The sequence below is a fragment of the Eucyclogobius newberryi genome, unplaced genomic scaffold (assembly GCF_026437365.1).
Source record: "Eucyclogobius newberryi isolate DKJ021-1_F unplaced genomic scaffold, fEucNew1.0.hap1 SCAF_22, whole genome shotgun sequence".
Lineage (NCBI taxonomy): Eukaryota > Metazoa > Chordata > Actinopteri > Gobiiformes > Gobiidae > Eucyclogobius > Eucyclogobius newberryi.
Window position 1 is genome coordinate 4508032 of NW_027315857.1, and position 24873 is coordinate 4532904.

The 24873-nt window shown below is 41.9% G+C and overlaps 1 protein-coding gene across 1 annotated transcript in view; it reads right to left on the bottom strand.

Annotated features, from left to right (window-relative positions):
- dnah2 (dynein, axonemal, heavy chain 2) overlaps window positions 1–24873 on the bottom strand; it is a 208609-nt gene that overhangs the window by 58603 nt on the left and 125133 nt on the right. Inside the window, exons 74-77 of the mRNA XM_072458523.1 lie at window positions 24059–24185; window positions 23722–23908; window positions 22318–22466; window positions 15328–15511 (exon numbers count right to left, since the gene is read on the bottom strand). Of these exons, the coding sequence (XP_072314624.1) occupies window positions 15328–15511; window positions 22318–22466; window positions 23722–23908; window positions 24059–24185 (647 nt within the window). The remainder of the gene's footprint in view (window positions 1–15327; window positions 15512–22317; window positions 22467–23721; window positions 23909–24058; window positions 24186–24873) is intronic.

Here is a 24873-nt window from a genome sequence, read left to right on the forward strand (position 1 = left end):
GAGAGAGAGACAAGAGGAGACGAGAGAGAGACAAGAGGAGACGAGAGAGAGACAAGAGGAGACGAGAGAGAGACAAGAGGAGCCGAGAGAGAGACAAGAGGAGCCGAGAGAGAGACAAGAGGAGCCGAGAGAGAGACAAGAGGAGTCAATTGCCAGTTTATTTTTGACTTACAATTGTGACTGGGACATTCAACAAAAGTAAGGCAGAAACCTCTTGTATTTATTACAAAAATCTGCACATTGAAAATGCTAAATTGCTGAATTGTTTAGACAATCAGTTGGACTGATTTAAAGAGGAGTTGGACTCCGGAAAAAATAAATACAAATAAAATAAAACGTGTGACTAAAGGGAACAAAGAAAGTTATTACTTGGCTTAAAGCACTCTACTGACAAGATTAACTACACTCTGTGGCTAGGTGAAATTTTTATTTATTTAGTTAATTTAATTTTTTCAAGTTTGTATTCAATTCAAATTTTACATTTTCTTTTTTTTAATTTAATTTTTAATTTGATTTGTTTTTTTATTTGTATTTTAAATCTTTACATTTTAATTTTAATATCATTTTTTTCCCTAAACGTTTTTTATTTCATTATTATTGTTATAATTATTGTTCGAATTATAATAATAATAGTTATAATTATTATTTGTTTTATTAGGCCCGAGCGCCACAAGCTGGCGAGAGGCCTATTAATCTCGTAAGGCCGTGCAAAGCACGGCTGCGAAAGTGCGCACGTAGTGCGCACGAAATCGAAAACACTCACTAACGCACTCCTTCACTCACGCACGCCCCGTGCATACTAATCAGTAGTAGGAAAATGGAACATTACCGTTGTAAACGGGCGAAGCCCGTGCAAAAGAGCGCACTAAACGAGCACTCATTTGCCCTAAGTAGCTCACGAATACGTTCCCCATCTCTTGCATGTTCCGTGCATATAAATCAAATCAAATCAAATCAATTTATTTTTGTAAGGCCCAAAATCACAACAACAGTTGCCTCTGAGGGCCACAGGGAGAAATGAATCAACAATGTCTGTGGTGGCGAGGGATGATGTCCCAGGGTCCTCTGTCCTTAGACTCTCCTTCTCGGCCAGGAAAAACTACAAAAAAAACCTCTTTGGGAAAAAAGCGTAGAAACCTGGAGGAGTTCCAGTGAAGGATGTAATGCAAAAATTGAACATTATTACTGTATAGAGGGCCAAAAACACAAAGTGGGCGGAGCCCACTCAAAATTAACGAAAGTACCCGTCAGTGACCAGGGACCCACACCATGAGGTAGGAAAGCGCGAGCGCTTTCCGAAAATGTATAGTTTATGATATTTGAAAAATGGGAAACATTGTTTTCGCATCGGAATATTATTCTTTCTTCTTCTTCTTCTTCTTTCTTCTTCTTCTTCTTCTTTCTTCTTCTTCTTCTCGGGACCAACCCCCCTATTTTTCACCCAGCGAACATTGACGAAAAGTCACAAAAATGTGCACACCTCTAAAAATCGTGCCTCTCTACATTCTGGCTATTTCCCTTTTCTAAAATAAAAACAAAATTGGCGCGTCAGCGCCCCCAAATGTACCCAAAATGCATTGAGAGATAGGAAATGACCCAAAAAAAATCTGATCGTAGAATCATGAAATTTGGCGCAGAGGTAGATTGTGACAAGAGAAGTAAAAAATATTATTACGGCAACGCCGTCCACCCAACCAAATGTCGGCCATATTGGTTCAAAAATGGCTAAGCAGGACTCGGGAGTTTTTCCAAACGTTGTACTTTTACGAACTCCTCCCAGGGCGTTGGCCCTAAAAAGCTGAAATTTGGTGAAAATGCTACTGAGGAGTGGGACATCAAAAGTTATTCAAATTACATTGATACCTGTCACGGTCTCTGAGCGGCGAAGCCGCAAACTTTAGCTAGAATTTCAGAAATCTCCCAAATTTAACATTTCTGCCGTTTGCGCAGATAAAGTCCGAATTGTGTCAAATTAGAATCAGTTGTTAAACTCTTTGCGCTAAACATACTTGAAGTGAAATAAATTAATTTGGCACCACAGTGCCCCCTACAGATTTTATATGGAGGTTAAATGTTTAGTTTTGCGAAATTTTATGAAATTTGACACACAACTCAATTTTGGCCCCATCAAAAAAGTCAATGAGACCCATGTCATAATTGTTATGGCGTTGCCGTAACGATGACCGAAACCTTCCATGTTATTCCAATGGGGAAATCGCCAGAACATGTTTACACTTTAGACTTTCACAAACTCCTCCCAGGGCGTTAGCCCTATTAACCTGAAATTTGGTGAGACTCATCTTCAGGGGTGAACCATCAAAAGTTATTCACATTTTTATTCAAAGAGTCACGGTGTCTGTGCCGCAAAGCCGCACATTTTGCCAAGAATTCAAAATAAAATAGCTTTTTGATGGTAAAACAAAGGGGAGAAGATGTGACAGCGTCACAGATTCAGCAGTAGGCGTAGGCGATCATTGCCGCTAGCGGCTATATTTGTTTTGTTTGTTTTTGAAATACCAATGATTGCCACACTTTTTTATTATCAAATAATAATAATCATCAAAAAATAAACATTAAGATAAATTAAATAAAATGGACCTTATTCCAGTCAAAATGAATAACTTTTCGAAGTATCTGGAAAACACAATCCGTGCAAATGAACAAAACCCAAAGGAAGCAAAAAAGCAAACAACACAAATGAAGAACCTCTTCCAAAAATATGCAGAGAAAAGATTGATTAATCACGGTGATGAAGCAGTGGCTCCCACAGAACAACAATGGAATTGTATTCATGAGTATCATCAATCTAAGGTCCTGCATTACAAAACACATCAGATTTGGACAGTGAAAGGAAAAACTGTTGACAAAAAGAAACTGAAAGAAAAAATTATCATTTTCAGTGAAACTACATAAAATGGCAAAAGAAATTTTAATCAGAAAAGAGAGACTATTTCTGGCCAATATTCAGGTGAAACCAGAAGAGCATCAAACAATCAGAAAAAAAAAAATGGAACAGAAAAACAGATCCTTTTGGAGCGAATAACAAAAACAAAGATGAAGGCTCTAGCACAGATGAAGAGAGCGAGCAGACTGGGGTACGAGGTCGACGTCACAGCTATAGCGCCCCTCCACCTCTGGCCAAAGGAGAACTGCAGTGCCCCTCCTCTGAAAACGAACATCATAGCACATATGCACAACTGGCGAAAGAACTGAAGAAAATCATGACAGAAATAGAAGAAGAAAAATCCGCTCCCCACACTTCTACTCCAGCAGTTCCTCCCCTGCAGTGCTCATCCATGGATTCATCTCTGATAAGAGATACAATCAGCACCATACCACAGCTCCTAACAAAACATGCTGTAGTCTCGGGTACTCTGACTATGGTCCCGTCAGAACCCACTCAAGAACAAAGACAGATGCAGGATTTGAAGCAACAGGTGTTAGCTTTGACAACATTGGTTTCCAGCCAAAATCACAGCTCCAAATTCATGCTCGAGCAAACAGTGGCTCAAAAAGAACAACTTGCCACCAATGCATGGTCACCACCTGAAGTGGCTTCGGACACAGATGAAGAAACAAGATTACAACGACTACTGGAAGAAAAAGAATGGGAAGTGGCGGCTGAGCTACGCAGGAAACAAGAAAAACAGCTTGGACGAAAGGGGGAACCAGTCACAGTCCTAGGAACTGGGCTAATAGAAGCTAAAAGTAAGCAGCAAGCACAGCAGAAACTCCACATTCAAAGAGGAGTGGAACCACAGAAGAAAACAGGTTTAGACCCATTTGTGTCAACACCAAATCAATATGCGGTGGGATTCACAGGAATGGTGGATGAGCATGGATACGATGACGCTTTCTTGAGTGGAGAACTTCACCCGCTCCACGTACACAAGGATACCAAGGAAGAAGATGATGAGGTTTCTAGCATTGAAGAGGCTCCTCCTCTCGTTGCACCTCTCCGAATGACTGCAAGTAACCAAGAAGTGTACCAACCATTCGCATTGAAAGATCTAGAAGGGCTGATGTTAAAACTGCCCGAACTGACACAAGGTGCGCCGGCCTTCCTCAGAGCATTAACCACGAATATAGCGGGAGAAACACTTTGCTGGGGAGATGTGTCTACAATTCTTATAAGAGCAACAGATGAGAATACGGCGGCCAGGATCCGTTCTGAAGTATCCAAACAGATTCATGCTCCAGTTAGAGCATCCACATCATTTGCCACCCTAAAGGCTCAGTTAATTCAGGTACTTAAAGGAATGTATCCCACCTGTCTTCCTGACGCACTGTTGGCTCTGGAAATGAAACATGATGAAGACTACTTTGCATATAAGCAAAGAGCTAAAGCACAGTTCCATGATGCAACTGGAGAGCCCATACAACCTGGTACTGGCAACACTCTCATGTTCTTTTCTACTCTGGTGAAAGGACTACCTAAATGTGTCCAGGATCATTTGGCTGTTGTTGAAAAAGAGTTTGATGCCAACTGCCAACATCACGTTGCTAAGTACCTGAAGGGGAAAAAAGGACGGAATGAGGATATGGAAAAAATGGCAAAGATCAAATTACAACTCAAAAAGCTCCAAGAAAAGGTGAATGATAAAAAGAAGCAAAATAAGTCTGCCAAGGTAATGGCTGTGGCAACAGAAGAGACCCCAGTGTCAGACAGTACCCAACAGATTGCTATGGCGGTTAAAATGGTCCTGGGACAAGTACAACCCACTATGACACAACCACAGGCAGTCTCATCCGCCACAGGACCAAAGAACAACACACCTGCTTCAGAAATCATCTACAATCAAGGACGTGAACGTAACACATTCTCTCGTGGAAGAGGACGTGGGGCAGGAGCTGGAAGAGGACAAAACAGGTTTAGCGTGACTCCTGATCAGTGCTTAAACTGCTTTGGAATTGGACATTGGGCTAGAGACTGCCCCATAGGGCAGACACAAAGAGGTCAACACCAAATGGCCCCAAACCAACCTGGCCAATTTCAAAGACCTCAAATGATGAATATGAGCCAACCCATGTCAAGCCAGAATCATCCACCACCCTTGCCCCTTGTGGTCTCCCTGGTTATACCACATCTTTGGGCCTTGGGCTGGCACTGTTTCTGTTTTCCACCAATTGTTATTGCTTGTGCATTGATTATGACTGGATGCTGTGCTCTTAGATCACTTATAGAACGCTTGATTGCATCTGCTCTTACTAAACAACCTGCATATCTGTTGACCCTGATTACACACGCTAATGAGCTGCCAAACACGAATCTAACTCTGATAGTTACAAGACTCCTATACTTTTTCCAGAATCTGACTAATCTGATTACTAACTGGGGATGCTCCTTGTCTCACATACTTTTTTATTACATGTTTTTTTAAGGATTTGCTTGATTATATAATGATTTAATTTGATTTTTAAACATTAAATATGTTTTTGGGGGGTTTACGTTCTATTATTTTGTGAGGTCGCGTCTGGCGCCTCTTTAGTGTGATCACATGTGGATGTGATCAAAAGGGGGAATTGTGGATATTGATCAAATTATTGTCATGTCTGTGTCCTATTTATCATGAGTCAAGACGATCTTGCTGCATATGGGTCACAATTAACTATTCGGTGTATTTTAACTATTGTATTTTCCGATCATCTGTGGACTAGTCCAAACAATCTTAAAGCGGACGTCATAGCGAAGGTCAGGCCATTTTTATCAGACCCAAGCAACAGCGATATAAAACAGCTAAATCTTGTGAAGAGTCGAATCTCAGCTGCAAGACGAACAACATGCCGCTGTTTTTCCTGTTTTTCCCTGTTTTCATCAAATAAAGACTTTGAGAACGATCTTCGCCTCTCGCAGTCTGTATAGACTAAACTTCGACACCCTTAGAGCGGTCTTGGGTTCCCCCTGCAACATCTACCTTTCAGTTGTATGCACAGACTTTGATGGATAAGTCATTACAGGTGATTTCAATGTTCATGTTAAAAATATTTGTGAAAAAAAGCTTGATGCTGTCCTTGAAACCTTTAGTTTTACTCAGCACGTGAGTGGCCCCACCCACAGCAGAGGGCACACTTTAGATCTCCTAATTACAAAGGGGGTTAATATTTCACATGTCAATATGCTCAATGCTGTTATGTCTGATCATTTCTGTGTCTTCTTTGACCTGTTTTTGACCTGTTTTTCCCAAACCACCGGTTGATCTTGCAGTTGTTCAGAGGAGACACATAAATGATGGCACATGTGCACTGTTTATGGAAACGATTAAACTTTGAAAATGTCTCATGTTTTAATGTAAATGATTTGTTGAACTCTGTTACATCTAGTGTTTTGAATGTTCTGGACACCATTGTCCCTAATAAGGCTAAAATTGTTAAAAATAAGCAGAAGTCGCCATGGAGACATGATTTGGTCAGGACACAGAAAAGGGAGTGCCGCAGGGCCGAACGGAAATGGCGCAAGTCAAAGCTCCAGGTCCAAAAGGAGATTTACAAAAAGAGGAGCTGAACATGTACAACCTCATTTTATGTAGAACTAGGGAAAGATATTTCTCTGAAATAGTTGGAAGCTGCAGTAACAACTCACGTGTCCTGTTTGCCACAGTAACAGATGAACAAACCCTCCAGCTCAGCTCCCATTAGAACTCATTTCCACATCCAAGTGTAATGACTTTGAATTATTCTTTAATGACAAAGTCCGGGGCATTAAAAATGCTATAAATTTCACAATGCAAAAAAATAACCCTAAAACCACCAAGACACTTAGAGCTAACTCACTTTGCACCAGTAACTGACAAAACTGTCCAGGAGATCATCACCAGTCTGAGTTCATCTACATGCTGCCTCCATGTGTGAGCCTCCAGATTTCTAAAGTCTGTGATGAACAGTTTGTTAGCACCACTCACTCACATAGTTAACATGTCGGTTCAATCTGGAACATTCCCATTGTCTTTGAAAAAATGCGGTCATAAAGCCTCTCCTAAAGAAGAGCAGTCTTGATGCCGCAGTACTGAGTCATTACCGGCCCATCTCTAATCTGACATTTTGGGGCGAAGTCCTTGAAAAGGCTGTTTACAACAGCTCACAGATTTCCTCTTAATAAACAACTCATTTTATGTTTTTCAGTCAGTTTAGACCTCATCACAGCACTGAGACTGCTCTTGTCAAGGTGACAAATGACATCCGCCTGAACACTGACACGGGCAACTGTTAGATCTGAGTGCTGCTTCTGACACTGTCGATCATGGGATCCTTGCTAAGATGGCTGCCACTGCCTGAACAGGTCAAACATCTGTCTACATCAAATAGCAATTTTAAACTAATCCATCAAAATCTTCGTGCTACACGGGGCACTTTTAACTACTGAGCACTTTTTTATTTTTTATTTTATGGCACACTGCTCGTCATTTTTTTCAAATCATTTTTAGAGGTTTTTATTACCCCACTTGAACATAGGCCCGGGGCGGCCTACACTGCCAACCATGCCACCTGGAGAAACAAAGTTACCACTTGATTCGGACGCCATCACTCATCATCAACATCTGGAAGAAGAAATCATTCGACTATCCAACGAACTTAAAAAGAAAGATGAACTGATATCAACACTTATGGACATTGCCACCGGACAGCACACAAAGATTGCATCACTCAACAGCGCCCTCATAGACACCGTGGTGTGGGACCCGCATGGTTCCCCTCAGCCCTCCTGCTCAACTCCTCACTCCAGATCCGCCCGAAATACTTCAACAATACAAAAGAACCAACAAAGAAGCACACTTGGAACTACAATTATCCCCAGCTAAAGCCTCAATAACAGTTTTGCTGCACTGGCAAATGACTCCAGCCGCCCCAGTTCAGACGCTTTCCAGTCTGAACTCATCGGTTGATTTCCCGGCGCTCCAGGATAGTGTCCCGAGTCACCTGTCCATGCAGTCCGAGGACCAGCCAAAAGCCCCGGTGCGTCCCGAGGCAGCCGTAGCCACCTCTACCTCCTCTGAGTCCATCAGGTTTAAAACATCTAAACGGCACACAAAATCTTCGGCCAGACTGAATGTGATCAGAGAGGCAGTCCTGAGACGATCCAGTGGTGGTGGCTCCAGTCTTGCCGCTTTCCCCAGCGCTGCGCGCACCCTCGCCACCATCGGGGGTGTCACCGGTCCCAAGTTGCGGCACATCCGATGGCCCCACAGTCACCAGTGGAGCTACGGCCACAACAAGCCGCAGCACAACTGGTCTTCGTGCCCGAGAACGCGCCTCTGCAGCAGGGACCCTCTACTGAAGGGTCCGGGTACACCGCCACATCTGGCCTGCAGCCTGGAGCCTCCCGGCTCGAGCCTGGCCCCAGCAGCCAGTCCTCCGTACATGGCGATGGCTCACAGCACCGAAATCCAACCACAGATCAGTCATCATCGGTGACTCCATCATCAGATATGTCCGTTTCTTTAACGCAATAACGTACTGTTTCCCAGGAGTCACGGTCTCACGGATTGTGAGCAGACTTCCTGATCTGCTCAAGTCCATCCCATCAACAGTTCACAGGATCATTCTTCACGTCGGGACAAACGACATAACATACAGACAGTCTGAGACTACAAAAAGGGACTTTGTGGAGCTTTTTGATGCCCTGAAACCGTGGATTATTCAGGGCATGTCTGTGTTTATCTCCGGACCCATTCCCACCATGAATCGCGGTGCTGAAAGGTTCAGTAGAACTATCTATTTGAACACCTGGCTAAACTCCGTTTGTAGGCCCCACTTCATCAATTTTATTGACAATTTTAACCTGTTCTGTGATCGTCCCTCTCACTACCGGGTGGATGGCCTACACCTGAACAGATTTGGAACCCGTCTCCTCACAAACAACCTGCTCTACGCTGTCCACTACCTGGTGGACGTTCCCGCAAGTGAGTGACTGTTTACACCCTCCACGCCCCTCACAACCCTGTCTTCTTCAGACCTGTCAACACACAACTGTCAACGCACTACTGCCCCCTCCACTGCCCCCCTCTAGGTCACTGCACACAATATCTCAAAATGGACAAAAGCAAGAAAACTTTCGTTGCGGCTCTAGCGCTCTCTGTCATTCAGAAACACTGGACATGATCGTCCCTATTATGCCAGTTATAACAATGAGAAACCGCAGATATAAACACTCCATCCGTGAAACTGTAAATCAGGGACATTTAATTCATGTACCACGTGGGAAGATGATGTGTTGTTCTGCAGAAATCAAAGTGAAACTTGCTGTACTAAATGTCAGGTCTTTATGCAACAAATCATTTCTGATCAATAATTTTATTTCCTCTTATAATCTTGATTTTATGTTTTTAACTGAAACATGGTTGATGAAAACACTGGTAATCTAGTTCTTATAGAATCTGCTCCACCCAACTTCAAGTTTGAATCTGAAATACGTAAAAACAAAAAGGGTGGCGGTGTGTGTGCAATCCTTAGAGATGACATAATCACCCACAGGTTGTCTTTTGGGGTGTTTTCATCTTTTGAGTATGTATCTTTTAAAATGGAGCTAAAGCAGTCTATATCTATCCTCTTCATTGTTTTATACAAGCCTCCCCAAAACTGCCAACGTTTTATTGATGATTTTACTGAGATGCTTTCAGTTGTGTGCACAGACTTTGATGGTCTAATTATAACAGGTGATTTTAACGTACACATGGACAATGTCTGTGACAGAAGCGCTAAAGAGCTCGATACTGTTCTTGAAAACTTTGGTCTTACTCAGCATGTGAGAGGCCCCACCCACAGCAGAGGGCACACTCTGGATCTATTAATCACAAAGGGGGTAAATATATCAAATGTTAATGTGGTGGATGTTGCTCTGTCTGATCATCTCTGTGTCTAAACCACCAGCTGACGCAGCCCTTGTTCAGAGGAGACACATAAATGACAGTACAGGTGCACTGTTTATGGAAAGGATCAACTTTGAAAATGTCCCATGTTCTGATGTCAATGGTTTATTGAACTCTGTTACTTCAAGTATTATGAATGTCCTAGATAACATTGCTCCTATGAAGATTAAGGTGGTTAAGAATAAGCAGAAGGCTCCATGGAGAAACGATGATTCAGTCAGGGCACAGAAAAGAGAATGCCGCAGAGCGGAGCGAAGATGGCGCAAATCAAAGCTCCAAGTTCACTATGAAATATACACAAGAAAAATGTCGGTATACAACCAATTATTATGTAAAACAAGAGAAAATCATTTCTCAGAAATAATTGGAAATAATAATAACGCCCGCATTCTTTTTGCGACAGTAAACCGACTGACAAACCCTCCAGCTCAGATGCCATTGGAACTCATTTCCACGTCAAAGTGCAATGAGTTTGCCACATTCTTCAAGGACAAGGTCCAGAACATTAAGGACACCATCAATCCCACAGTGCAAATACCAATTCAACAGCCAGTCAAACATGTGGAGCTGACTCAGTTTGTACCTGTGACTGAAAAAACTGTCCAAGAGACCATCACCAGCCTGAGCTCTTCTACCTGCTGCCTTGACATGTTGCCCACTAGACTTTTAAAATCCGTGCTCAGTAGTCTGCTGACTCCACTTACTGAAATAATCAACATGTCACTTAAATCCGGAACATTCCCAGTGGTCTTGAAAACTGCGGTTATTAAGCCGCGGCTAAAGAAGAGCAGCCTCGATCCCACAATACTTAACAACTATCGACCAATCTCAAACTTACCTTTCCTGGGAAAAAAATCATCTATAAACAGCTTATTCAGTTCCTCCTAATAAGTGACTCCTTTGATGTCTTCCAGTCCGGTTTTAGATCGCATCACAGCACTGAGACGGCTCTCATTAAGGTGACAAATGACATCCGTCTGAGCACTGATGATGGTGAAGCCTCTGTTTTAGTATTGCTGGATCTCAGTGCTGCTTTTGACACTGTTGACCACGGGATACTTCTACAGAGGTTAGAGGACTGGGTGGGCATCATTGGTATGGCCTTAAATCGGTTGAAATCCTACCTGGATAACAGGAAATACTTTGTTGAGATTGGTGACTGTGTCTCTGAGAGCATGGCATGGACCTGTGGGGTGCCCCAAGGGTCAATCCTTGGACCCCTTCTGTTCAATCTGTACATGCTGCCATTGGGACAGCTAATACGAAACAGTGGTGTGTCCTATCACAATTATGCTGACAAACACTCAGATCTATGTCTCACTGACGGCAGGTGAATATGGACCAGTCAATTCACTACGTCATTGCCTTCAACAGATCAGTGAGTGGATGCAAAACAACTTCCTCCAGCTGAATCCAGACAAATCATCGTCTTTGGCCCACAAAAACTTAGAGAAAGTGTTAGCAAACACCTACAGTCTCTCTCTCTCTAAAACCCGTAGCCAAGGTAAAAAATGTAGGAGTAATTATGGACTCAGACATGAATTTCAACCGCTACATCAATTCAATAACACCAGTAGCTTTCTTCCATCTAAAAAACATTGCCAAAATTAAAAACATAATGTCCCAACCAGACTTGGAGCGACTTATCCACGCATTTGTCTCCAGTAGATTAGACTGTAACAGCCTGCTCACTGGCCTCTCCAAACAAACTGTAAAACAACTGCAGTTAATTCAGAACGCTGCTGCTCGGGTCCTGACCAGAACCAGGAAGTATGAGCACATTAGTCTTGTTCTCAGGTCTCTGCACTGGCTTCCTGTGGCTCAGAGAATAGACTTCAAAACAGCTCTACTTGTGTATAAGTCTCTTCATGGCCTAACACCAAAATACATCTCAGACTTGTGTGTGCCATATGAACCATCTCGGACTCTAAGGACCTCAGGGACTGGCCTCCTGCTGGTGCCCAGTGCTTTGGGGCAAAGGTCTGGAATAGCCTCCCCGAAGTTGTGAGACAGGCCCCGCCCCCGGCTGTGTTTAAATCCAAGCTAAAAACTGTTTCGTTTAGCCGCGCCTATGACTGACATAATTTTACCTGGTTTTTAATATTTTAAAATACTACATTATTTTTATTCTTCACTTTACTCTAATGTACATTGTTTTACATTTGTATAAACTGCATTGCGTTTTTACCTCAATACTTGTTTTAAATTGTGTTTTAAACACGGTAGAGCACTTTGAATTGCAGTTTGTATGAATTGTGCTTTATAAATAAATTTGATTTGATTTGATCCTCTTACAGAGACTAGAGGACTGGGAGGGCATCACTGGCACTGCTCTAAATTGGTTAAGGTCCTATTCGAATATGGTGAATTGTGAAGGTGAATATGGACCAGCGGCTGTCACTGCATCCAATAGATCAGTTTAAAACAGCTCTGCTTGTGTACAAGTTTCTTCATGCCCCTGCACCAAAGTACATCTCGGACATGTTAGTGCCATATGAACCATCTCGGACACTAAGGACCTCAGGGACTGGCCTCCTGTTGGTGCCAGAGTCAGAACTAAACATGGACCGGCCTCCTGCTGGTGCCAGAGTCAGGACTAAACATGGACCGGCCTCCTGCTGGTGCCAGAGTCAGGACTAAACATGGACCGGCCTCCTGCTGGTGCCAGAGTCAGGACTAAACATGGACCGGCCTCCTGTTGGTGCCAGAGTCAGGACTAAACATGGACCGGCCTCCTGCTGGTGCCAGAGTCAGGACTAAACATGGACCGGCCTCCTGCTGGTGCCAGAGTAAGGACTAAACATGGAGCGGCCTCCTGCTGGTGCCAGAGTCAGGACTAAACATGGACCGGCCTCCTGTTGGTGCCAGAGTCAGGACTAAACATGGACTGGCCTCCTGTTGGTGCCAGAGTCAGAACTAAACATGGACCGGCCTCCTGCTGGTGCCAGAGTCAGGACTAAACATGGACCGGCCTCCTGTTGTGCCAGAGTCAGAACCAAACATGGACCGGCCTCCTGCTGGTGCCAGAGTCAGGACTAAACATGGACCGGCCTCCTGCTGGTGCCAGAGTCAGGACTAAACATGGACCGGCCTCCTGCTGGTGTCAGAGTCAGGACTAAACATGGGCCGGCCTCCTGCTGGTGCCAGAGTCAGGACTAAACATGGACCGGCCTCCTGCTGGTGCCAGAGTCAGGACTAAACATGGACCGGCCTCCTGCTGGTGCCAGAGTCAGGACTAAACATGGACCGGCCTCCTGCTGGTGCCAGAGTCAGGACTAAACATGGACCGGCCTCCTGCTGGTGCCAGAGTCAGGACTAAACATGGACCGGCCTCCTGCTGGTGCCAGAGTCAGGACTAAACATGGACCGGCCTCCTGCTGGTGCCAGAGTCAGGACTAAACATGGACCGGCCTCCTGCTGGTGCCAGAGTCAGGACTAAACATGGACCGGCCTCCTGCTGGTGCCAGAGTCAGGACTAAACATGGACCGGCCTCCTGCTGGTGCCAGAGTCAGGACTAAACATGGGGAATCTGTGTTTCAGTTTTATGCAGCTAAAATCTTCCTAAAGATGTGAGACAGGTTGTACTCTGACAATGTTCAAATCTAAGCTAAAAACAGTTTTGTTTCGCTGTGCATGTGGCTGAAATTATCTTTTTTGCACTCTTCTCTTTTATGTCTTAAACTGTTTTGTGATTTCTGTCATGTCTTTGTGATTTTACTTAAACTATTTGATGGATAGCCTGAAAATAGCACCTTCACATTTCTTTAAATTAAAAGATATTTCTTTAGAGAAATTCTAAAACTATCATTTAGACACAGTTGAAATGGAATATGTGAATAATTCTGCGCGACACAATCGCCCATAGTGCGGGTATCCAAGCGCAGCCGCATAGCAGGTTTCTGGGGAGAGGGTTAGAACACATGATGGTTAGATTGTCAGTCGGCCCTAAGGCCACGGCAAAGTCCAGGAAGAGCCTGGCGCACCTACTCACTGATCAAGAGCGAGTTTTAACGCTAAAAGCTTTGGTTGAGTTTTGTCTAGGACAATTAGTTTAGTGAACACTAAATCTAGGGAGGGACATACGAGACTGGGTCCGTCAATAAAGATACAAAAGCAACACACATAAGGTGGAGGCGTCGAGTCATCGTAAAACTGCTCAGCAGTGTGTGCAGAGGCAGATAGCGCGTTGACGTCCAGGGACGGTCAAAGATGGGAAAGGCATTTTGGTGCTGTTGACCTTTTTGTATCAAAAAGTATATTCAAAAAGTGATCCAAATATGTGCCAACTGTGCCAAACTGTTTTATTACAATTTTAGCTCCTCTATGATCATAAAACATACATTTTGATGTTTTGTAGACCACAAATACCTATTATAACTGCTAAAAACAATGTATGTGAAAATGTGTAAATATGAGTTTACCCATGAATTTCCCATATCGAGGTGAAAAAAAAATATATATATATATTTTGTTTTTGTATTGATATAATAATACATATACCTAACAAAATGCGCGTCCAAAGGGCTAATAAAATCAGAACACGTGATGCGTAAAATCTAGTCTAGCCCAACTTAAGTCCTTAAGCTCCAATCAGAAGCGTATCTGATATGACCTTCACAAAGGACACAGATTCTCTCCGCTGCCTTTTGCCCATGTCATGGCTCCCATATTCTTTTTGTTCATTTACTTCAGTCTCTGTAAGTGGTAAAAATCTGTTTGTAAGCTGTATTTTAGCTTTGTATCGCTTAGGCTTTGCACCGACTTTGTTCCAAAATGCAGAGTGGTCTTTACACATTTTTGGGAATTACAGAGTCACTCCGGTTTAGGTTGTCTTGTAATAACTGTGGACTTCTTACCACTGGATGACACTGGAATTGTATTGTGGACTTATTGTTCAGATTCTAAAGCAAATATCTGTAATTAAAGTTCATGAATTTCTTGTTTATATTTCCGACAGCGTTCAAGAGTTTATTTCCCTTCTTCCAAAGTGGGCCTTGCCCAAAAAGACCAGCACTCTAATACTGAGCTACTGCCACCTATTTAGTGTGTAGTAATGTGAATTACTTCAGTTTACAAGGTCATTTCAATATTTATAATGCCTCAAAATGAGCATTAGTGTTTATTCTCGGGAGAAATATTCACCTCAGGTGTAAAGTCTGAGAACATGTGACAGTAACTCACTATCACTGCCTTATTTGTGTACTTTAAAAAAATCTAAAGTATAGACTTGTAATGAATATTGATTTAAAAAAAAAAAATCTTATCAATTGGAGCAATAATTGTAATCATGATTTAAATGTAAATGATTGCACGTGCATTTTAGATTATGTTGTTTAACGTAAACAATATAATTTGCAGGTTTTATACATACTAATACTCCATAGAGATATGCTTTTCCCCCCTCTATATTATGTTGAACAAATAATTGCGGCCTTTGATAACAGTTAACCTTGCTGCTCGTACCATTCTTGACACCATCTGTGATCAACTTTTTGGCAATGGGAGCCTGTCCTTGACCCAGGGAAAGAGCATGGAACTGGTTGCTTTTGCCAGAAGCCTCGGCCAACTGCAGCAGTGCTCCTGTGGGATCAACCCCAGGCGACAGGATGAAGACCAGAGGAGTTCTGCACGTGGATTCCTCAACCACCTGGAGAGAAAGATTTACAATATTATTCATATCACTTGAGCATCATGAGGGTTTATTTGCACCAAACTGCAACGATTCAACTAATCATGGCCAGTCAACTATAAAAATGTATTGTTATCTGAACTACACAGACTCTAAAACACATGGCAGGGTTAACCCAAAACAGTGGCATTCATTCATCTCAATCTCATGTGCAATAGAAATGATCGTTTGACTTGACAAAGTAGTTGACTGCTAAAATACTTGTTAGTTCCAGCCCTTCAAATAATGCTTGGTTATTTCAGTTATCTGATTAAAACATATACCGGTATGTTTTGTGATTACATCACTACAGTAAATTGTGTGAATGGCTGTGTCTATGTCTCTGTGTTAACCTTGCAACGAGCTGGCCAAAAGTCACTGGGATAGGCTAAAGAGCAGGGGTGGGCAATTATTTTCCTCCGAGGGCCATATTCGAATCCAGGCAAGTAGCGGAGGGCCGGCCCGCCATCATTGGTGTGAAAAAAATCATTTTTCTGTCAAATATAGGCTATTGAATATATTATTTAATTTATTTCACATAATCTTCAATAAGGATACAAGTGCAGACAGAGGCCTAAGGGCAAAAAAATAAAAATAATATTACTTGGCATGTTTGGCGGGCCGGATTATAAAGACAAACTGGCCGTATGTGGCCCGCGGGCCGTAGTTTGCCCACCTGATCCAGCTCTATAGCCAATTTCCCAGCATCAATCCTTTTGCCATTTAGGTCAGCCCTAATCAGCAGTAGTAGGAATTGTTTAATTCCTCCCAATGAACAATTAAAAAAATAACAACACTCAAGAACTGAATGAATCAAGAACTTTCAATTTATTTATTTAAGTAATCAATAGTAAAAAAATATAAAACATATTAAATCTGCAGGTGCTGATCTGAATCTCTAGTATTTACACTGCCCCGAGCTTGATTAGTCTTGTCCCAAGGAAGGAGTTTCGACCTGAAGCTGCTTTGAATTTGTTCTTCTGGATGAGGTCAAAATGTCTCAGCGGGACACGGTGCTGCCTGGTTGGTCGGTGGATTGACTGTTAAGAGTTAGTTGGTTAGTTGGTGGTTTTCTTTCATTTTCCAAAGTTATTTCACGTACACCAGGGGTCCCCAACCTTTTTTGCACCACGGACCGGAATAATGTAGGTTTTATTTTCACGGACCGATGTGCCAGGTTATGTCGCGGTCAGATTAACTTGTGCGAAAGTGGGCGGGGCTTAGGCTTCCATTTGATTCAGCGCAGAAGGCGAAATGTTCTCAAAAGACGCGTTTGTACATTATTAAGTGTACTATACCAAAAGATCCGAATTGGAATAACATAACGTACAGTTACACGTGTCCTCACTGTTCTGACTGAAGCTCATCAGATAAATATGGCAGTCAGCAGAGTTGTTCCCTCAAATATACATTTAAGATCACCATCATTTTCAATATCTAACAGCTGATCCTCTTGTTGCATATGCTCGATTCGCCCGCTTTAATCACAAATGGGTCGCGGATCCATTCATGTGCAGTTCATGGATCTTTTGCGCACGGGAAGTAGCGCTCAAACTATTGTAAAAGTAAAAACAGGTGATCGTGCAGCAGTTGTTATCCTCCCTCTTGGCAGCCCAAGACCGTTCAAAGTAGGGGGCTTGTTCCTCCGGCGAGAGCCAACTCCATCGCTCCCCGACAATTGTGTTCACATGTGCTGAATTTCTGATGTTAAATTCCAACATCACTTTCTTCCTCTGCTCAGCCTTGTACAGCATGAAGGCGATTGGAGGTTTCTTCATGTACGGCTGAACATCTTTCCTTCTCACCCTAGAAATGGAACGTGGTGTTTGCTGATCCTTTCAGTCTGCAGTCAGGTGGGCTGTCTTGAGGGGGATAGTCGTCCTTCCTTGGTGAACGTGAAGGTGGTGTTTGTAGAATTTCACTGTCAGTGTTCGTACAGACAGTGCCGTCCATCATGGTTAGTTATATATATATATATATATATATATATATATATATATATATATATATATATATATATATATATATATATATATATATATATATATATATATATATATATATATATTTTTTTTTTTTTTACTTGGCATGTGTGGCTGGCCAGATTATAAAGACAAACGGGCCCGCAGGCCGTAGTTTGCCCAGGTCTGGGCTATAGTCAGCCGTGACCCTGAACGGGAACAAGAGGTGAAAAATGAATTAATTAATGAATAAGTAAAATTATACTAGTGGGGAAAGTGGCCGAATTTATATTATATTTCATCAATCAAAAATTTAAATGTGTGTGGTCTATCTGGTACGGGGTTCTTCGGTTGAAAAGGATTAAAATAAATGTTACTATGTTACCTGCCCCACCAGAGACAATAGAACATTAGACTTATTTTTTGCCAACACCAAAGAGGCTTATTCCTCTTCCCCCCTCCCTCCCCTGGGCAGCTCGGACCACAACCTTGTACATCTGAGGCCTGTGTATGAACCCATCGTGCGCAGGCAGCCTGTGGTGTCCCGTGAGGTGAGGATGTGGTCTGCTGAGAGCGAGGAGGCTCTGAGGGACTGCTTCAGCACCACTGTCTGGACTGAGCTTTATGACCCACATGGGGAGGACATCAACACCATCACAGAGTGCATCACGGACTACATCAACTTCTGTTTTGAGAACATTGTTCCCTCCCGGACGGTGCGGTGTTTTCCAAACAACAAGCCATGGATTAACCGTGAACTGAAGGCTCTGCTGAAGGAGAAGAAGAGAGCCTTCAGGTCAGGGAACAAGGAGGAGCTGAGGACTGTGCAGAAGGAACTGAGGAGGAAGATCAGGCAGGCTGAGGCCGGCTACAAGAGGAGGATGGAGGAGCAGCTGCAGCAGAAGAACATTCAGGGAGTGTGAGGGAGCCTGAAAACCATCTCGGGCTTCAAAATCCCCCCTGCCCAGACGGAGGGGGGCCTACAGTGGGTGAATGAGCTAAATTCTCACTTCCTAAGATTTGATCAATCTCCCACCCCTCCCCCTGCTCAGCTGCATGTTCCCTCTTCCACAGCTGGACAATGCCCTGCATCCGTTCATCTTCACATCTCTGCTCCGGACCATCATCTCCCCACTTCACCTGGACTCACCCATCCCCCCAGCACACAGCCATCCACTGACTGTCACAGCAGCACAGGTGAGGAGTGAGCTGAAGAGGATTAAAGTGAGGAGGGCAGCAGGACCTGATGGCATCAGCCCCAGGCTCCTTAAGTCCTGCACAGATGAACTGTGTGGAGTTATGGAGCATGTCTTCAACATGAGCCTGAAGCTGAGGGTGGTACCACAGGTCTGGAAGACCTCCTGTCTGGTACCTGTGCCCAAGACACCGCGCGCCAAAGACCTCAACAGCTTCAGGCCGTTCAGGACTTGAGCTACATCCTAATACAAAGCATCTCTCCTGATAATGTATCCTGTGCACTGTTCCTGCCTCCAAATAAATAAACTAACTACGTTGGGTTGTTGTCCTGTTGAAAGGTGAAATTCCGCCCCAGTCTCAAGTCATTTGCAGATAACAGCTTCCCTGTCCCTGCTGAAGCCCCACAGCATGATGCTGCACCACCATGTTTGACAGTGGGGATGGGGTGTTCAGAATCATGTGCCATGTTAGTTTTCCATCACACACAGTATTTTGCTTTTAGGGCAATTTTGGTCTCATCAGACCAGAGAACCTTCTTATGTTTGGGATTCTTAAGGCTGTTTTTCTTTTATTACATTTTATGTTTTTATTTTGATGTTCTAATATAAACAAAACAGAAGGAAAAACAGAACCAGAACAAATAGAACAAAGACCAGAGAGTAAAATGTAACATGTAAATGTAAATGTAAATGTCAATGAAAATGTCAAGCACATGTCCCATCTGTCCCAGTGTTTGTTAAAAGTTTTTTCCATTTTATAAATGTTCACTGTTATCTCAGTCCAGTCTTTGATAGACGGCTCGGTTCCGTCCATTTCTTTGTAACTGCCTGTCACTGCAGCCAAACGTACACTCTACAGGTATAAATTAATTAATCAAGGTACATTGTTTGAAACTTAAATGGAAAATCTGCAGAGCCTCATTGATTTCAGTCCAGTATTTGTGATTAATAGGGCACATGGTAAGGATAAGCCTCTTGACATCCAGTTTCTAGTGAATAATCGGCTCTTTAACATGGGGATATGAAAAACACGACACATTTTTCCAGCTAAATTCCCTCCAAACATGTGATTTTGTGGTCTTCCACTGGGATGTACAAATATTTTCCCACTCTTCATCTATCGTAACAAGGTTATCTTCTCTTTCCCATTTGTTTTTGATATATTTAGTAGAGTAGCGCTCCAGATTAGCAATGCATCAATATAATTTATATATTATTCCCCTTGAACGTTCTGATATATAAACATTTCAGTAAGAGGATTATAATGGTCATTACTTTGTTTAATTTCTTGGTTATAATAACTCCTTATTTGAAAATACCTCTAAAAGTCCTGTTTCTCCAATCCAAAAGGATTCTTTCAACATGTTAACGCTTTTCATTATTGTTATTTTCTTTTACCATCTTTTATAATCTCAGGTCAGTACGATTTCGTTCAAAACCTTGGTCATAAGCCAACCAGTTTAAGATTTAAACATTTTTGTTTGGTCACACCAGTGTAGCAATGCTCTGATTTGGGATGAAATCAAATAATTTTTCAGACAAGGGAAACCCCAACCTGCTTTTTCTTTTTCCTGAGTTGTAGAGTTTTTAATCGGATTGAAGTTTTTTTTGTCCCTGCCATTCAAATCTTGAGATTGTTTTATTCCACTCATCAAACAGCCGGTTGGGGATGGAAATCCATTTTCCAACAGTTGATTTTTATTAACCCAGCTGCATGGCCTTGTGGAGGTCTGCCATTTTGTCTCTAGTGTCTTTTGACAGCTCTTTGCTCTTGTCCATGGCAGTAGAGTTTGACTGATTGTGAGGTGGACAGGTGACTTTATACAGCTAACGAGCTCAAACAGGTGCTAATTATTTATCTATTTAGGAAAGCCTCTTGAGATGATCCATCTCTTTTTCAAGGGGGTCCTAATTAAAAGAAAAATAGAGGATTTTTGGCAATCTGATTCTCATTTCCTCGTGGCATGGACAGCTAAGTAGTTCTCCCACATGTCAATCATTCCCAGCACTACTGAACACATGCAGCACGTTTCCCTGGCTGCGCGTGCGTGGTTGATATGCCGGTGTGTGTGTTTAGCGAGTTCCTTCAGTGTTCAGTACAAAATGACGACAGAGAAAGACTGTGTTCGAGCTCAGAAGAGATGGAAATCTGCGGAGACGAGAGATGCGATCCGCCGCGCTCATAAACAAACACACGTGTAGCAGCGAGGCTGTTGCTGTCACGAGGTTTGATGGGAGGCGGCCTCTTGGAAAGAACAGGAGGGTGGGGCACATGCACATTTTTAAAAAAGGGACTAAGAGTCGCTTGAGTTCTCAACTCGGCGAAAAATCCTATTATTCCTTTAAGATTTAGATAAATGTGTGGAGTAGAGGCAGACTAACTGGTCTGAGAGCCAGAAATCTTGCCGATTGGCAGGTCAGGTGTTCAAATATGTATTTGCAACAATAACAAACAAATTAATTATTTAAAAAATATACAATGTGATTTATGGGAATTTAATATTTTTTTAGATCCTGTCTCTTACAGTGGAAATTAAAAATTCAGACCCCTCCATAATTTCTTAGTAGGAGATCGTGCAAATACTTATTTTCTTTACTGTAAGTTTGGAATAAGAGTGCATTTTTTAAGATCTTTCTTTATGGTGGAGAAAAGAGGAGTATAGTTTTTTTGTTGATCGCTCTTTATGGAGGATCACACCTAAATATTTTAGGGATTCTGTTTGCCATTTAGATGAGTAGGTTTAAGTCCAGTAAGAGGGAATTTCAGTGTTTTTGGACATTCAGTTTGTATCCAGACATTGGACCAATATCATGAAGGAAATGCATCACATTAGGTCTGGACAATTCTATACTAAAACATCATCTGCATAGCAGGCAATTCCATGTTCTGTCTTATCAATTGAGTTACCAGAAAATGTTAATTAAAATATTGATAAAATTTAAATATATTGGGCCAATAGTTCCAAGTACAAAGCGAACAACTGGGGAGACCAAGCACAGCACTGCCTCACTCCTCTTTTGTTTTCAAGTCAGTGGATCAGTCAAATGACCATTCTTGATCTTGGGCTGTCGTAAAGACCCCATTTATTTTTGAATAAATTTAGTAGAATGATTGTCAAGATTATTAATGCATTTGTATAATTGAAAAAATATTATATTTGCGAGTTCTGATTTATATACTTTAATACAAATTTCAGTATTATAATGGTTGTTGTGTTAATTTATTGGTTATAATAAACCATTATTTGTAAATACCTATAAAAGCCAAATGATTCATTTTTCTTTTACAATCTGGTAAAAAAAAACATTTATATCTTTTGTTATCCAGACCTGGAAGTCTCAGATCAGAACTGTTTGGTTTAAAAGTGTAGTCATGAGCCAACCAGCTTTAGATTGTAACATCCTTGTTTAGTTTGTATGATAATAGCTCCTATGACTGTTCTCATGGATCATTTTCCTTCCACTTCACAATTGTCTGTTGTTTTGAGTTCCTACTTCACAAAAAATGCCAATAATGTTTTCAAGTTTGTGGTTGTGATGTGACTAAATGTGGAAAAGTTACAGGAGTATGAATACTTTTGCCACAACACATGAACTAAATGAACAAATATAGATTTTCCAAACTGACCGCCTTCATGTCCAGGACCGGCGGCTCCACGAAGCGAGAGCCCAGGTTTTTACAGATGAAGGAAGTGACGCAGAAGGACACACGGTCCTGACGTAAGGAGCGCACAATCAGCATCTTCTGGAACTCGTTACAGTTCCTCTGCCAGTCCTCTGTTACAACACAAAGTATACACATTGTTTTAACACTGCATTAGTCATTCTGTTAACAATATGAAAGGATTTCAATTTGATATGTACCAATATTTATCGGCCCAGTATCAGTCGATACTCACGTCATTGAGTAATATCGATATCAGCCAAAAGCACCAATATCAGTGTGCTGATATTATACTATTATATAATGAAAGCTTTAATTATACCGTCCCTTCGCAAAAACAGGAAGAAAACAACAGCTCTGTGGACGGAGGCTTTCTGTTGGCTCACAGCCAGTTCTGATTCCTATTTGACTACATGGAAATGCCCCGCCCTGACCATCTTTCTGTGTAAATATCACAAATGTTACAACGTAACACTTGCTAAGGTAAGTCAGCTCACACAGAGTAATCCGAAGCCAAGGGACAGCTGTGATGTGTTTTCTGTTTGTTGAACTTCAAAATACCGTTTTATTACAATCCAACTCATATTCACTGAGGAATTAGTCTAATTAGATCAGCTGCGCCACAAGACCCTGGTTCAAAAGACAACTGGTGTACATATAGTACACTACCACTTAGTATATGTGGAAATATGCGGCTTATTGACAGGCGTGGCCTATAGATGTACAATTCTTTTTTTCTTTGTACATTTCGTTGGATCGGCTTTAACTCAAGAGTGCCGTATGGCCTGAAAAGTACAGCAGTCATTATTGAAAAACTGGGGAACCTTTCTTATAGATTTTAATGAGCATTTAAGCTTGTTACAACAGTGTTTCCTCATCTTTAGTTCACGTAGAGTTGTATTTTGAGTCTTGTATGTTTGAGTAATCCTGTATTGTTCTGCAACTGAGGCTTTTGCTCATTAGAATGCAATGTCGCTGTGAAGAGGCGGGGCTTATCAGTCCTGCCGCTCTGAACCGGAAGTCACTGGATCTATTTCTATCACTCAGCCGTTTTGAATCATTATTGTGTTTTACAATGAACAAAATGTAAACTAATGAGTGGCTGGAAACATCATATGTCTCCTTTAATGAATGAATGAAGTTCGATGATTTAAATTACACTTTTTAAATCCAAAACGACTAGTTCTATGTAAAAACAATCCTTTATTTGGAAAGAAGCTGGAATCAAAGATTGACTCTATTGTATTGAATGTAAAGGCCATAGTAACATTTGTACCAGCGTGTACACACATAATGGTCCCGTCTGCGCTGCCTGTGAGACGTCTTGCATTCACACACATTGCATTGGCTCTTGCAGTGATTACAAACCCAGGAGCGCAGTGTTCTCGGGCTCGGTGCTGGTGAACCACTCATGCCACTCTTTGGGCTTCTGTTCAAAAGAGGCTGTGATGCCGTGGAAGTTTGGCAGTTTGTCCAATGTGGTGATGTTGTCCCAGGCCGAGTCCGGCAGCCAACTGGTACATGGATTATACATCTGATCCTTTTTATCAAGCACCTATGGGAGTATATTCAAGAACAAAGACTGTAACATGAAAAAGAGATCAAGGCTATTGTGTTGTATCCCTGTGGTGGGGCTCAAATGCAAACGTGTTAGTTGTGTTCTTGGCAGTTAAAAGCAGAGTTTGGAGTCTCTGTGTGCAGTTACCAGGCCTCCTCTGAGGAAGAAGCTGTACTCGTCCATGTTGAGTTTGCCAGAGACCTCCAGGATCTTGGCGCACATCTGGAAGCTGAAGAGGAGCTTGTGCGCCTCGAACAGACCACGGCACGTGTTCCTGAAGGTGATACAACTCTTTATTAGCTGCATTTAAAAAAAAAATTATAGGTGAGTTCACAATGTTACAGAATATGTCATGATTTCAGATGAAGAGCAGGGTTCAGGTTTTTTTGCTTTATCTTTTTAAATATTTGGATGTATTAATGTTTTTCTTCCTCTTCACAAATTGTCTTAATAATAAATAATAATAATAATAAAAAGAATGAGTTCCTTACTTAATAAAGGTGTTGCATAAATATGCTAACAATAAACTCATTTCTATACTTTAAATCTAAAAAAAGAGTTTGGAAGTTGAATTGAATGCTGTAATCCAAAGTGTGTCTTGTGGTGTGACATGACAAATCACATATTCAAAAAGACAGGTACACAAAAAGCAAAAGGAGCTTATCTGCCGTGAATGCTCCAGGACAAACTCTGGGCTTCAATGTTTAAGTTACAGGTCAGAAGAAATTATTATCATATTCTAATTTTACTCAAATCCTACTTTTCTGAAAAAACTCTGAACATGCAGTGTGATCCAGCGGAATGACTATATTTCAGAAAATATCCTTTAAGATGGGACAATTACATAACTATTTAACACTAATACAACAGTTGTTTTAGAACTGTGTATTTGCTGTAAAAGTGCATCACACGGCAGCACACACAAATGTTAGGTACCCATATTTTTTGTTTTGGATTGGGCC